This window comes from Sebastes fasciatus, chromosome 18 (genome assembly GCF_043250625.1).
Source record: "Sebastes fasciatus isolate fSebFas1 chromosome 18, fSebFas1.pri, whole genome shotgun sequence".
Lineage (NCBI taxonomy): Eukaryota > Metazoa > Chordata > Actinopteri > Perciformes > Sebastidae > Sebastes > Sebastes fasciatus.
In genome coordinates, this window is record NC_133812.1 from 13,903,223 (window position 1) to 13,918,049 (window position 14,827).

The window sequence follows — 14,827 nt, forward strand, 5'->3', positions numbered from 1 at the left end:
GCATAGCAAATGAGGATGGGGGGAGAACAACATGTTACATACACAAGCATGTGTGTTTATAGCATTTCGACTTGTAGCATTGCATGCTTCTGTTTGTGTGTGTGGCGTGTATGTGTAACTGCAGGCTAACATGTTTGTGTGCGTCGGAGTGTTAGGTCTGCTTTCGCGTGAGACAGCGGGTGGCGTTATTTGTGTGTGTTGTGGTGTGTCAAGCTGTCTCCAAGTGTTTCCCACTCTCCACTTGAAGAGCAGTAACACTGTGTCTCAATAACTCTCACGCTCTTTCGGTTCTCTTGTCACTATCACATAATTTCATACCCGAAGCAATAAGACACCAAACACTCAAGACACCGAAGTCATTCAGTTGCAAATAGGAACACAAGTCCCTGAGGGGTTTACTCGAGGTGTTTGATGTGTTTTTAAAGCCTCAATCAACAGCCTGGTTTTCTCACTTTTTTTCCGTAGATAGAAAGGTCTTGGAGCTGTCTGCAAAAAAAACAACATTGAAACTTAAGGTGAAGAAAACAATTGATTTAATTAAAAAAAATAAAAACTAAACCGCCATTGCATAAAAATGCATATTACATAAAATCACATTAAACGCACATACAGCACATACATATTCATAAATGTCACATATAATAAAAAGCATCATCAGCCATTGTAAAAATGCACGCTGCTCCGACTCCTCAATCATACAGAAATGTATGTACCTTTAAGAGGGATTTACCAAAGCATCAGTCATGCTGCTATCTAATCAGCACAAAGACATTCATACATAAGATGTTTTCAAATGTCTTGACATTTATGCTAATAAACATAGGACTAAAGCTTTACCACATGCAGTGACGTCCTTATAGCGTCATTGTTGCACCACAGGGGAGCAGTATACAGGAGCACATACAACATGTGAAATGAGTATACCAGGTTGTTGTCTAACCTATCCATTTAAATGGTTTCAATTACTTTGGAAAAGATGGTGTGTCATATTTTACTGTTGAGATGTTACACATAACATGTTAGCATCAAAAATATTATTACTACATTTGTAAAGTGACTATAAAGAAACAAGAGTAGAGCTGCAATGATTATCGATTTGGTTGCCAACTATTAAATTCATATTTTGATAATCAATTAAAGCTGAAGTAGGCGATATTGGAGCAAATATGAATAAAAAAAGTTATTTTTTTTATAATACGGTCGCTATATCGTGACAGTAGTACATGACACAGGTAACCTGAAAAAAATCATGTGCCTCTGTGTCCTCTGGTGCTCCTAACGGCATCTGCAAGATTTCACAGACCGGAGGAAAACAAGCAGTCAGAGCTGATCTGATGTCTGCTGTCTATGAGAGCCGGCTGTCAATCACTCGCGAACTCCAACCAAACGGTCAAACTAGGCCACACTGATCAAATATGAATCAATATTCTGTTACTGTAATGCCTATTTCTCACCTCAAATGTTCTCAGAATCATCTTGTAGTGCACGTAGCTGTAAAATGAGAAAGTTTGTGACGCGGCCGCCATTGTAAAATCTGTTGAAGTAACGCAAAGTTCCGGTCACTTGATTTTTTAAAGTCTGAAAACAGAGCCATGAGGAGGTGCAGAAGTCTAGTTATCTCTCAGAACACTTGAATTACAATATGTTGAAAGGTTATTACGGAATTTTTGCCCAATGATGCCAAAAATATACTGCCTAGTGCAGCTTTAATCGGTTTGAGTAGTTTTTTAAGAAGAAAAAGTAAAAATTCTCTGATTTCAGCTTCTTAGATAAGAATATTTTCTGGTTTCTTTACTCCTCTATGGGAGTAAACTGAATATCTTTGAGTTAAGGACAAAACAAGACATTTGAGGACGTCACTTGGGGCTTTGAGAAACACTGATCGACATTTTTTTTTTACCAATTTCTGCCATTTTATAGACCAAACAATGAGAAAATAATCAACAGATTAATCGACAATGAAAATAATCGTGAATTGCACCCCTAAACAAGACCGTTGAAGGTTTGCAGCCGCTACCACAGTTTGCACTGGATTATTTTTGAGCTAACAGGAAATATACTGATTTTGAGGAATTCTGTGGACCTTGTAGTGCCACACAGGTGTGAGACAGAAGCTACAATCCTCTTTACCACTGTGTCAATTGTTAACTATAGTTATACTGAGGCATCCCAGTTATATTGACAGCAATATATTGATGGTAAAAATGCACCATGTAGCACATTCGTTAAATTGTGCTTTATTGATCCCAGTGGGGACATTTGTTTTTTCTGTGTTTGACCTTCATACTGTACTGTAACTATTTAGCAGCAGTGGGCAGCCACAGTGCAACCCTGGGACCAATTCCAGTTCTGAGGCCGGTCGCAGGAGTAACATAGACTCTACACCAGTGTTTCCCAAACTTTTATTCTGGATACTCACTTTTTTGAAAATGACAAACCATCGCGACCCAATTCACAATAGGCCTGATCTATAAATCTGGAAATGAGCTAGTTTGTGTGTAAATGAACGTTCCTGATCATTTTCACTGCCATTTCCGCATCAGCTTATATTATCTTGAATAGGTAAACCAGCCATTTCAAAGAGATATACGTTTGATGAGTCACAACTTCATTGTATGCTTGTGTTATTGAAAACATATACACGTGTTAAAATACCAAATAAATACGGAGTTAACAGGCCCTCGTTTTTTTACTCTCATCTCAGTAAAACAAAACAATTATACACTAGCTTTTCATATTAGTAGGCTACAATTATCAGAACAACACAAACATTCAGGCTCCCTCATGTGGCTCAAATGTGTACTGCAGATATAAATGTAAAAAGACAATGGAAGAAATTCTGCAAATTTTTTGGGCGACCCTAATAAAATCACCCTACGACCCACTGGTGGGTCCCGACCCAGTCTTTGGGAATGACTGCCTAAGAGTACCGAACATACATGTATTTAGACTGTGGAGGAAAACCTACAAAAACATAAGGCGAACATGCCCCATAGAAAGGAACCTAGAACCTTCTTGAAGGATAATTAAGCATTTAGCACATTTTTTTCTTTGGCCATCATTTGTTTTGGCCAATTGGAAATAGTAACATAATCGTCACCAAGTTATTCACTGATATCTGGGAACGTGGCAACATTGCTAAAAGGAAGACCAATTGGGCAAGAAACATGAGCAGTCAGGCGATCATACAGGGTTTAGACAGACCCTCATTTTAGCCAAACAAAATTGCAAGAGAAAACAAAATGATTGCCCAAACTGAGCATTTTCAGCATGCTTAACGGAATAAACACACCTTTCCTGTGCAATGAGGTGTTTATTTCTGACATTCACATTAAGTTTTACCCGGAGAATGTTCCCAGACAGTGATGTCAAAAGCAATAGAAACCGTTGCCAAAACTATGAAAATGAACCAAGTCGTAATAAATTGAAAAATGATCCTTTAATTTAAAACTCTGTCATTCTTTTTCTTCTACCTCTCTTCCTACTTCACCTTAATCCCTTAAATACTATTTAAATATATTCCCAAATATATACCCAGAACATTTACCAAAATTGACGGTTAAGTTGAGCATATTTAGCATATTTATTCAGACTGTGGGAAAATAAGCCAGTCTTTCTAGAGTCACACTAATATCTCTCAGCTCTCACAATATTACATTAATACTTAAGTCCTAAGGTGTTGCAGCGATGCATGTTCGCTTGCCTGCGTTATTTAGTTTGGTAGCTTATTTTTAATCAAGTTAACTAAAATATTTTCCTTTTAGTCTAGGTAATTAAGTTGTCTTGTATTTCCCCATCATGGGATCATTATTAGGATCCTCATTGGTTCACTGTTCTAATTGCAAAAGAACAAAGGGACGTTTCAAATGCACATTGAATGGTTAAAAATCCAGTCAGCCGTTGTGGAAATATCAATTTCGTCTAAAGTAAAGAAAACTGTCTTGTCCGCCAATTTGTGGTTGTAGGTTTTAAGAAGTAAAACATCAGAGGCTTTAAGCTGTAGGTGGGTGATTTCAACATATTGACCCAGGGGAATATACATTGAACATTTGCCCTAGGGAAAAACATAAAAAGCTAATTTTTGAAAGGTCTCCTTAATGTGTCATATTAAGAGGATATTGGGCTGTGGAACATAGAACCCTGGGGACATAGATTGGGATGGATGGATGGATGGATGGACTTTATTGATCCCAAATTGGGAAATAATTGTGTTACAGTAGCAGGTTATCTAGGCATTGCACAGGAACAGTAAATACACAGTAAATATACATATAGGGCTGTCAAAGTTAACGTGGTAATAACGCATTAACTTTGACTTCAAATTTGTTTTAACGCCACTAATTTCTTTAACGCCTTAACACAACTTGTGATTTTTATTAGGCTGTATAGCAGACTCAGTTCTAAAGCTAGAGTGAAGATACTGGCATCATATGAAAGAAGAAAAAAACCTAAGGAATCCATTGGTACAAACCATGTCATACTAGCTTGTCGCTAAATAATGGCCCAAACTTCTGCTAAATTTTAGTGAGGAAAAACTGGCATGGCCATTTTCAAAGGGGTCCCTTGACCTCTGACCTCAAGATATGTAAATGAAAATAGGTTCTATGGGTACCCACGAGTCTCCCCTTTACAGACATGCCCACTTTATGATAATCACATGCAGTTTGGTCAGATCACTGACAGCTGTTGTTGCCTGTTGGGCTTCAGTTTGCCATGTTATGATTTGAATATATTGTTTATGCTAAATGCAGTACCTGTGAGGGTTTCTGGACAATATTTGTAATTGTTTTGTGTTGTTAATTGATTTCCAATAATACATATATACATACATTTGCATAAAGCAAACATATTTGCCCACTCCCATGTTGATAAGAGTATTAAATACTTGACAAATCTCCCTTTAAGTTACATTTTGAACAGATACAAAATGTGTGATTAATTGTGATCAGCTATTGACAATCATGTGATTAGTCGCGCTTAAATATTTGAATCGACTGACAGCCCTAATATAAACATAGAATAACATATTATATACATTAGCAAAGTGTGCAAATTTGTTGCAGTTATATATTTTTGGTTGTTTTTTGGTTACGGAGGACTACAACATACAGCTCTTTGCCTCTTGGAGATTCTGTTGCCCACTATTGACTTTCAAGGTCTTTAACTGTTACTTTCCCATATGATTACGGCTCCCAGGCATGACGGAGCAGCACCAGGCTCAATGACACGGATGCTGGGTTTCCATTATTCCCGGAGGCATAATGAGCTGATTTCCACTTGCTCGCACTGGAAGTTTTCATTATACCGAGTAAAGTGCTCGTTTGCGAAATAGAGGCGCTCTTTACCGTGATTTTTTGTGTGCTGGTGGTGTTTACACAATATTGCACATTAGCCCATGTTTATGTAAGTGCTAACCTGTACTTGTCAATGTTGCAATGTGTGTGAGTGTGTGTGTGTTTGTGTGAGTGAGAATCCTCGTGCTTAGCATAGTTGTAGCTGTGAATGTGCATCCACTGTACGGCAATGTGCTGAGTAAAGACTTTGAGATTTTCCACTCAACCATTTGTCTTCGCCTGCAGTCGCCGTTCTCTCACTGAGTATTGATCACTCACACTCTTGGCGCACACACAAACACACACACATACACACACACACACATTTAAAGCATACACAATTTTGCTATAGACACGCAGAGCACGACCGTAGAGTACATCATGCAGAGAAACTGCTTAGTTCTTTGAACATCTCATTACGGCATTTCCCTTTTATAATAAAAGCCCACAAATTCTTGGTAGACTCTTTACTTTCAGTTCATTGACTCAGATGGAGTCAGTGAATTGGAAATACTCTTTTCACCTTAATTAAGTATATAAATTTGTTTTTTTTTATTCTACCTGAAGGAAATCTAAACAGTGTGGACAGTTTTTCAGACTGGAAAAAATAAAGCACAAAGTTTACTAAAGCACTCACCGGAGAGAGAAATTGTATTAGGAGCAAAGATGAAAGTGTTTCCCTAATAGCATGGACATCACTTGATAAAACAGCACTTTGCTTACATCTAGTGACATTATGCATTGCCTGCGGTTATTTTTATTTTTTTTTAAATTCATGGCCACATCAGTATCCAAGCTCCCGGGTGTGCGGGAGCTGACCTTGGATGTGCCGGACCACCTCGCCAGCTCCCTGTTGTTGAATTGACTGGAATAATGAGTCGGACTGAATGACTACCCCATCATAGAAAAAGCACCGCAAACTCAATGATTTCGCTTTCCCTCTTTTTTTGTACAAATTGTGCACTTGTACAAATTGCACCCTTGTACCACAATCATTAGCGGTCTATATTTCACCCATGGGAGCTCTGTGGAGCAGAGTAGCTGCAGAAAAAGGGCCCTATTAGACAAATATGCACTCTTAATGCACTGTTGCAGTCGAGTGGGAAGGTTTGAGACTACGTAGTCTCTGAACCTTTGATTAGTTGCACCGGGGTTGACGTGTGCTAAGTTGCTCCTCTTGCTCATTTCTTTGCAATCTTCTTGGCAGGCGTGTTTCGCTTGCGATCAGTCCCCTTCATGGTGTATTACGACCCACCAGCTTGTTTATGGAGCGATCAGTCCTTTAAAATCATTGCCCGACTTTCTCTCCCCCGTGCATTCCTCCTAATTATGCACACATACTGTATACACCATTTGCAGAATTAGTGCTAATGAGGCCACTGACTGTATAGCTAAGTGTTAGGCATGATATAAACACAACTCATTAAGATCATTATGGCGTACACGCTAGAGAGGGAAGGCATGTCTGTTTCTCTTTAACCTCTATGTGATCCTTACCGCACAGAGAGAGACAATGTGTTAAAGACTAGGCTGTATGTATGTATGTGTGTGCGTGTGTGGCATGGATGATGTGATGATAACACACACAGAATGATGTTATGGCTTTAACTCTTTAACACCCAAACCCCTTTTGGGGACGGTTCGTCTAAATGAAAACAAATGGACTGTTTTTGATCATTACATTCTTGCAATGAATATTTACTAGGAGTAGGACTTATTACATCGTTGGACTGTCAGACCTGTGGCGAGGTAGGGAGATATTGTACGGTATGTTTGCCACACTAGCAGCGGAGCTCTAGGGATGGCAATGTCGTTTGGCCCGTCTGTTGGTGCCCTTTGCTCCAGACTGAAATATCCCAGCAACTACTGGGCATCTGTTTCCATGGCATTTTGTACAGACATTCATGATCCCAAGAGGATGAATCCTAATGACTTTGACGTTCCCCTGATTTCTCCAATTAGCAACCATGAGGTTGACAATTTTGATTAGGAGTGAAATATCTCAAAGACTATTGCGGAGATTTCCATGACATTTGATACATATATTCAAGCTCCTCAGAGGATGAATCCTAATGACTTCGCTGATCCGCGACTTTTATCGACTTAGCACCACCAGTGGTTCAAATGTATCTCCTATCGAGTGAAATATCTCCACATACTTGTTGGATCGGCACAAAATTTGGTACAGACATTCATGACTCCCAAATGATGAATTCTGAGGACTTTGATGATCCCTCTTACTTTCCCTCTAGCGCCACCAGCAGGTCAACATTTTTGGTTGGTTTGGTCTCCACAACTATTGGATGGACTGCCTTGAAGTGTGGTTAAGACATTCATGGTCGCCTCAGCATGATTTGTAATATGTTTGGTCATCGCTAACGTTTCTTCTAGTACCAACACCGGGTCTAATGTGTCCAGTACTTTGTTTTTTGACCAAATATCTGCAAATGACGAGAGTCAAATCTGTCAATACATCAATAACATGTTTGTATTCTTGTATCTTTTGATAGTATTAGCAGATTTCAGGCTGTTCTCATACACCGTTCGTAGCTATACCTATGAAAAGTAATGCAATGTAATTCATATACATCACACGAAATGAATTTCTATGTGTTCCACATAATTGTGAACCAGGAAGTATAAAGAGCGGCGTTTGAACCCTGTGCGAAACCAGAAGTCAACGTTGATTTATTTTGTCCCTTGCGTCGAAACTACTGAGTTAGGTTTGGGAAAATATTGCAAATTCTGGAGCGATTTTAACCCAAACCCCGATCGTTTCCTAAACCTAAGTAGTTTTTGTCACGTAACTTCCATACTTTAATTACGCCACTTCTTGTGTTATTTTAACCCAAACCAATTGACATGTGTGTCACGTGTTGCAGGACATTCGTAGGAAAACGCACGAAAGATGAGGAATAACTTTTCATCAGATAAATAAACCGTTGTATAAGGATATGTTGAAGATTTACATAACACTAGCAACCACAAGCTAAACAGTGGATGGTAAAAGGGAAAACAACACTCTGTGATGTAATGTTAAGATTTAGTTGCTCACAATAATAAAATTGACTGCCTCAAAGAGTAACTATAATAATATTTTATTGCACACATTTAATCAGACAGCATTTGGGAAAGGGCAAAAGGAGTTTTGACGGGTGCGGGGTTGTGACTGAAATATATTAACATGCAAAAATTACGAGTGAAAATGAGAGAGCAAGCGTGGATGAAAAGATTTGGGAACTTTTTATTTTTACACGGTTCCCTCTTAAGCAGCATCACAGGAAGGAGAGGGGAGCGCAGAGAAAAGAGCCTGTGGCAGCGGTGGAATAGCTAAAAGGGGAGTTGGAGAGAGAGAGCTGGCTTCCTCCCAGCTGTGCAACATCACACGCCACCTTATTCAATTATACTCAACATACAGTTTATACATCCTTCCCTTTGAAGAAAGACTAGAAGTGGCTTTTTAAGATACTTTGAAATTAAATAAGCAAGTCATTATATAAGATGAGGAGAAAACGATGGAGTGAGTGTTTGTCTTTTGCTTAATTTGAAGACTAAATGGGATTGCAAAGAATACTTTATTAGAAAGGAGAAGGATTTCGGAGATTCTTCAGTAATGAGGGGGATTTGAGAGATGGAAGAAAAAAGTAGTGTTTGGAGAGGTAAGGGAGGATACAGTATAATCCAGATCTCACAAAGTATTGTAGATGAATGACAGACAGATTGAGAGAGAGAGAAACAGTATTTCGTCATGAAAGTCTTATTTCAATAAAGTTCTTCAAACATCGGCCTGTCCATCACAGTTCCAGCAGACTTTCTTCTCCCTCTCTATGTTCTCCTTTGCGTGTCATTCTTCCTTGTCTGAAATTTTTCTCCAAAATGATGCCAACATTAACAAACACCATCCTACTTTTCCTTTCCTCCCCCCCCATTCCCTCTTTGACTCTCTACACTTTTAACATTCTGCTCTTTCTACCTCTTCTCCTCCTCTCTCTCTCCCTCCTGTCCTGCTTTTGAACTGTGAATCTGCCACCGTGACTGCCGTTAAGGCCACATCTGAAGACACACACACACACATGCTCAGAACAGGAAGAGACACACTGAGATGTGTTTTTCAAGCTCGCACATTTCCAGCAGCCATAATTACCTTATGCAAATAAGATCAACAAATAAACCATCTCATCCTGCTGGGCGACAGCATATAAGATGCCAAAAACCAAATTCCGGAGCTCATTTAATTAGAACAGAGGTGATGAGCGAGATACAACATTCACCTACCGCTACCCCGCGCATGGCATTCTCAATCATAAATGTGTACCCACCGTCAAATTCCCCATAGGCCTGAATCACGGTAGCAATTATGGCTCCTGGTACATTTACTCATATTTTTCAGCCGTGTTGGGAAAAAAGGCACATATTGAGTCGCCTGATTTAACTTGGGTGACACAGTCAATGTCTTCCCGGAAGCGAAATTATTGAAGTTATAGAAGTGAGTTCAGGAAAGTTGGTCTTGCCCTTCCTTTTTTCTGCCGTTTTTTGAAAATTACAGCCATTTTTGAAAATAGCCTCATTAGTTTGTCACGGCAAAGCAGCAAAAGACCTGTGAAGTTTTTAGATACCACGCAGTGCAAAGTGTTTGAAGCCCAGTGATTCACATGGTTTAATGATAAGCCTTAAAGAATAGTTCACCTACTAAATGACCATTGGTATATCAATCACTCACCTTGTGTTACCTAGGATTATTGAAGAAAACCTTGTTTTTCTCGCATGCCTTCACGGTGCATGGAGAATTAAAAGAAATGGAGAAAAGTCTTGATGAATTGAAGTAAATGGGTAAAACCTCACTATTTATAACACTTTGGACTCACACAGATGAATAGCGCGCCTGTGCCTGTATATGCAAAAGTGTTTTTACATAGTAAGGTTTTAGCAGAAATGCGTGTGTTTGGGAAGAAGTGAGCATACAACTGTATAAATGAGACTTGGATTTTACTGCATGAGTTGTGTGAGAGTTTGTAAACGGATGTTTTTTAATATAGTTTTGCTGTTGTTAAGGCCCTGACACACTAAGCGAACGGTCGGCTGTTAGACATTTTGAGGCCGTCCGTGAGCATCTGTTGGACTAGTTTTTGTGGTGTGTTCCGCACCGTCAGCTCTCGTCTGAATTCAAGGTAACACACAGTGAGTAATTGATATACAAAACGTCATTTTGTGGGTGGAATATTCCTTTAAGGGCAGTTCGCTTATGGCTTATACAGTGCAGTGCACCTCCTGTATTGGTTCATGGGTAAGAACTACATTTGAAAGCAAATAAGGGTGAAAAGATAGAGAAGAAGAGGAAGTCGGTCAAACATAACTTGGGACATAAAGGAAATTCAATATTCGTCAATATGAGAAACACAAAATAAAACGTTCATTCAAACATCTTTCATAAAATGTAAAAGATAATCTTATTTGTAGATATTTTTCAAAAGTGAGTATTGGGAATTTTATATTTTTGCTTTAATTCCTCAAATGTTGAGAGCCATTATAGATCAATAACCCTAGCAATTCCCCTCTTAGCCCATTTTTTCAATCCAGGGTTGAAAGTGCCAGGTTTAAAGGGGGCATTCCCCCAAATTAGAGAGAATGGGGACAGCTGTGATGTTACTACTAAGAAAACCTTTGCACTAGAAACCAAACCCCAATTTTATTATTTACAAAATGATTCAATATCTTTTTTGGCAGTTGTACCAGTAGCACAATAGTACCAATAGAAATTTGGGAAACTGTAAGACATGTCCATCATACAGCAAAAAAAAAAAAAATTGTCTAAAAACATCTTTTAATTGTATCAAAAGATGATGCTGGAGGTTTCAATGGAATGGACGGGAACAAATATATAAATTGGTAAATAGTAAGCTGGCAGGAATTGTAAAGAATTTTAAAGTCAGTAGCCAATATGTTACTAGTCCCCTACAGCGAAGGGGCAGGGATCTGCAAGTCCACTTTTTATTCGCCGTTATTCAGAAGAGTTTGTATTCCTCAGGATTACCAAACGTGGCTTTTAGCACAAATATCCGCTTTACATCCTTTTTTCCCTGTGAGGCTACCAGCATGAAATAACACATTCAGCAGCAGTTTGTGTGTAAACATGAGATTTATCCCCCTTTTCACAGGCTGACCCAAAGGAGCTGATTCGATTGGTCACACAGCATGTGTCTGCGTATTCGGATTGGCCGGAGGAGCTGAAGAAGTTGATCGGCCAGCTGCGTGTGTACAACGAGCGTCTGACGGACTTCACCCAGGCCCAGGTGTTACAGGGGCTGGGCCGCGGAGTGGACGTCCAGCGCTTCAGCTCCGACGCCGACTACAAGAAGGAGACAATCCTTGGCCTCACAGAGTAAGTAGGGATATAACGTTAATAAAACCACATTTCCTCTCCTGAACGACTCCACATTGAGTTCAGAAAATAATCATGCATACAGTAGGCTTGCTTTATTTGGTCTGCGTCATTTCATACCATATATGAGTGGGAGTGATGTCTCTTTCTGCTTTAATGCGATTAAATCTGATCATATTTTCCCTCCTCTCTACATGTGTTTAGGACACTGGAGGACGACGTGTACAAGATCGCTCTGTCTCTCGCCAAGCGCTACAGTGTTCCTCTGTGGGAGGTCTACATGACTCACCTCGAGTTCCTCTTTACAGATAGCGGGTACGTGCACACACACACACACACACACACACACACACACACACACACACACACACACACACACAAACACACAAATCAAAACACCATCACATAACCTCTCCCTGAGCATTTTTCATCTCATCAGTTTGAAATATTTAGCCGGTGAATGTGCACTTGAAATGCCCCCTAATGCATTTGTGTTTTGATAAAAGAAACATAGTGTATTGCTTGTGTACACTTCTGTATTCTCATATCTATTACATAGACACCTTTTTCTGTTAGTAAACATGATGACGTATATTTGTGGGTAAGCGGAGGCAGAATATTACTCCGAACACGTTAGCTAAGGCTGGTTAACAAGTTCTGTTGGCTCGTTTTTTTTAACGACGGCTGAAGAAAATATGAGTTTTTCTGAACATGTGCAGTCAAAATTTGCTATTCCAGCATTGACGAGAGCTGCCTGCAATGTAAAGCAACTAAAAAACTCAAAAAGAGACTCTCAGACTTTCAGAGATGGAGAGAAAAATGTTGCTGATAGTTTAGCTTCTGCTATTCGTAGCCAAAGGCTCTACTCTATGGCAAAGAGTATAGAAGCAAAGAGATGAAACTCTTTTTTTTTTTGTTGACAACAGCCGCTAGAGGGCACAACCTCTTATACATCCATTGTCTGTGGTCTATTGTACATCGATTTCGGAGTGCCTTGACATGAAAAGGTTTGAGATTGCTCTCAAAATCTATGTGCTGAACTTCCATTTATGTATATTGTAGCTCGCTATAGCCTCGAATCACAGTTTGTCATTTCAAAGGAATGCGATAAATTTCTCAAGTTGAAGCCATGCTCTTTCGATTCTGGCACTCAACGACGTAGCAAGATGACATTTTCAGTGTGTAACTTTAGCAATACTACTCTGAGGTGATTTGTGTTTTGCCTGCTGTCTTTGCTTTATTTCGCCTCAAGCTAACACCCTAAATATAATCATGGCGTTGGCATGGAAAGGGTCTGTTTAGTATGTGCACACGTCCTTGTCCCACCTGTATTTAAAAGTCTGAAAAGTGAAATGAAAAAAGAGAATTTAAGTAGCAACGCAGCCTCTGAGTTACGACAAAACGCCTTCGTGAGAAGCATTACTCAAAGCCCCCCCAGAGTAAATCAAACATGTTGTCAACATGAGTGTGTGTGCTTGTGTTTTAGAGGGAGGGAGGACGCGAGTCAGAGTCTATTTCCATAATTTATTTGCTATCTGACTTCATAGCCGGGGATCTGACTAGCTCTGCACCTTTCCTTGTTTTAATAGAATGCCTCTCCAGCAGAAGTGTGTGTGTGTGTGCACACATGTGTGCATCTGTGATAAATACCCCCCCGTCGCTTTCTGATATAAGGGAAATGGTTTATGGACTCCGCTTAACGATAAATTACGACCTATACCTTCTTCAATCCCTTCCGCAGCTGCTGTGTGTGTGAGTTTCTACCAAAATCTCAAGATCATGACAAATACTCATACTATAATCTTGATGAGAAGCACCTGCAATATGCGTATTGATTTAACGGATGGATGGACACAGGGACCGATATAAATAGAGCAGACGATGGGGAAACTTAAAGGCAAAGATGCACACAGACAGAAGCAGCTCGGGGGTGTGAGATGGAATTTAAACTTTTATTGATCCCTGTAGGGAAATACGTTCTTTCACTCATCCTGTTTGGTAGCGGCAGCCAGCTACAGTGCAGTGCTCTGGGATCAAGTCCAGATCTGAGGCCTTTTACTTTGGCTAAGGGTAATAACAAGAGTCTTCCTATTGCAGCATTAATCTGGCAGACACTGCTGTCCAAAGCAGCTTACTGTAAGTGCATTCAAACTCAAAAGGAACAAGAGCTATGTGTCATTAAAGATTGGAAGTGCAACTCTCCCAAATAAGAAGCTAGATGTGTGTTAGAGAGGGTGCACAGGGGTGCTTTTTTATTGCGAGGGATCGACTCGCTTTCCAGCATTGGACGCTTGATGGGCTGCCGCTAGACTAAAGGCACCTGGTTGGATGAATGCTTTCCCTCGTGGGCTGCTGCTCCCAGCTTTCAAACCGTAACCAACGTGGCAGCTCGTTTGGAAACATCCACGCAGTTGCTGAATCAGTCTTTATTTTGGATCTACAACGTAGTACGTAGATCGTAACTTAGTTTAAAAGTTTCTCAGGAGTTAGAGAGGTAGAGAGTGCAGTGGTTGGGTCGGAGTGTAGGGTTTGATCATGGTTTGGAGGTAGGAAGGAGCATTACTTTTTACTTCCCTGTAGGCCAGCATCAGCGTCTTGAACTGGATGCAAGCATTAACAGGGGAGCTAGTATAGTGAAAGGAGAAGAGGAGTGATGTTGGAGAACTTTGGGAGGTTGAACACCAGACGGGCAGCAGCGTTCTGGGCTACCTTCAGAGGTCTGATGGCAAAGGGGGGAGTTGCAGTGGATGGATGAACACCTGGGCAGCCTCCTGAGTGAGGAAGGGGTGAATCCTCCTGATGTGGTACAGCAGGAATCTACTGAAGCAGACTGAGAAAACTGTATTAATGAATTAGAATTAGAATCGACCCCTACAAACAATTTACACTGATCTACGCTAACACAATTATAGCCTACAACACCAAATTCCGTTCTCAAATTTAACACTTTAAATATTTATCAGTTACATTTCCAGATCCACATGAACCACTCTTAACATCGACATAAATTAGATCCACCGCACAGCACAAAATACATCACTTTTAAAGATGGTCTGCCTGTTACACCCATTATTTATTTTCTTCCAAAACAGTGGTGAAGAACACCACGAGCAAA

The 14,827-nt window shown here is 40.0% G+C and overlaps 1 protein-coding gene and 1 long non-coding RNA gene across 3 annotated transcripts in view; one reads left to right on the forward strand and one right to left on the reverse strand.

Annotated features, from left to right (window-relative positions):
- The window catches only part of nbas (NBAS subunit of NRZ tethering complex), a 186,826-nt gene that overhangs the window by 97,951 nt on the left and 74,048 nt on the right, over nucleotides 1-14,827 (forward strand). The window contains exons 42-43 of the mRNA XM_074616263.1: nucleotides 11,489-11,712; nucleotides 11,917-12,027. Of these exons, the coding sequence (XP_074472364.1) occupies nucleotides 11,489-11,712; nucleotides 11,917-12,027 (335 nt within the window). The remainder of the gene's footprint in view (nucleotides 1-11,488; nucleotides 11,713-11,916; nucleotides 12,028-14,827) is intronic.
- LOC141756504 (uncharacterized) overlaps nucleotides 1-14,827 on the reverse strand; it is a 36,013-nt gene that overhangs the window by 12,121 nt on the left and 9,065 nt on the right. Inside the window, exon 3 of one of the 2 annotated variants that reach the window (XR_012591489.1) lies at nucleotides 14,444-14,551. The exons of the other annotated variant lie outside the window; for it this stretch is intronic. This is a non-coding gene — a long non-coding RNA (uncharacterized LOC141756504). Of the gene's footprint in view, nucleotides 1-14,443; nucleotides 14,552-14,827 lie in introns of those variants that run through there. 2 annotated transcript variants of the gene reach the window in all.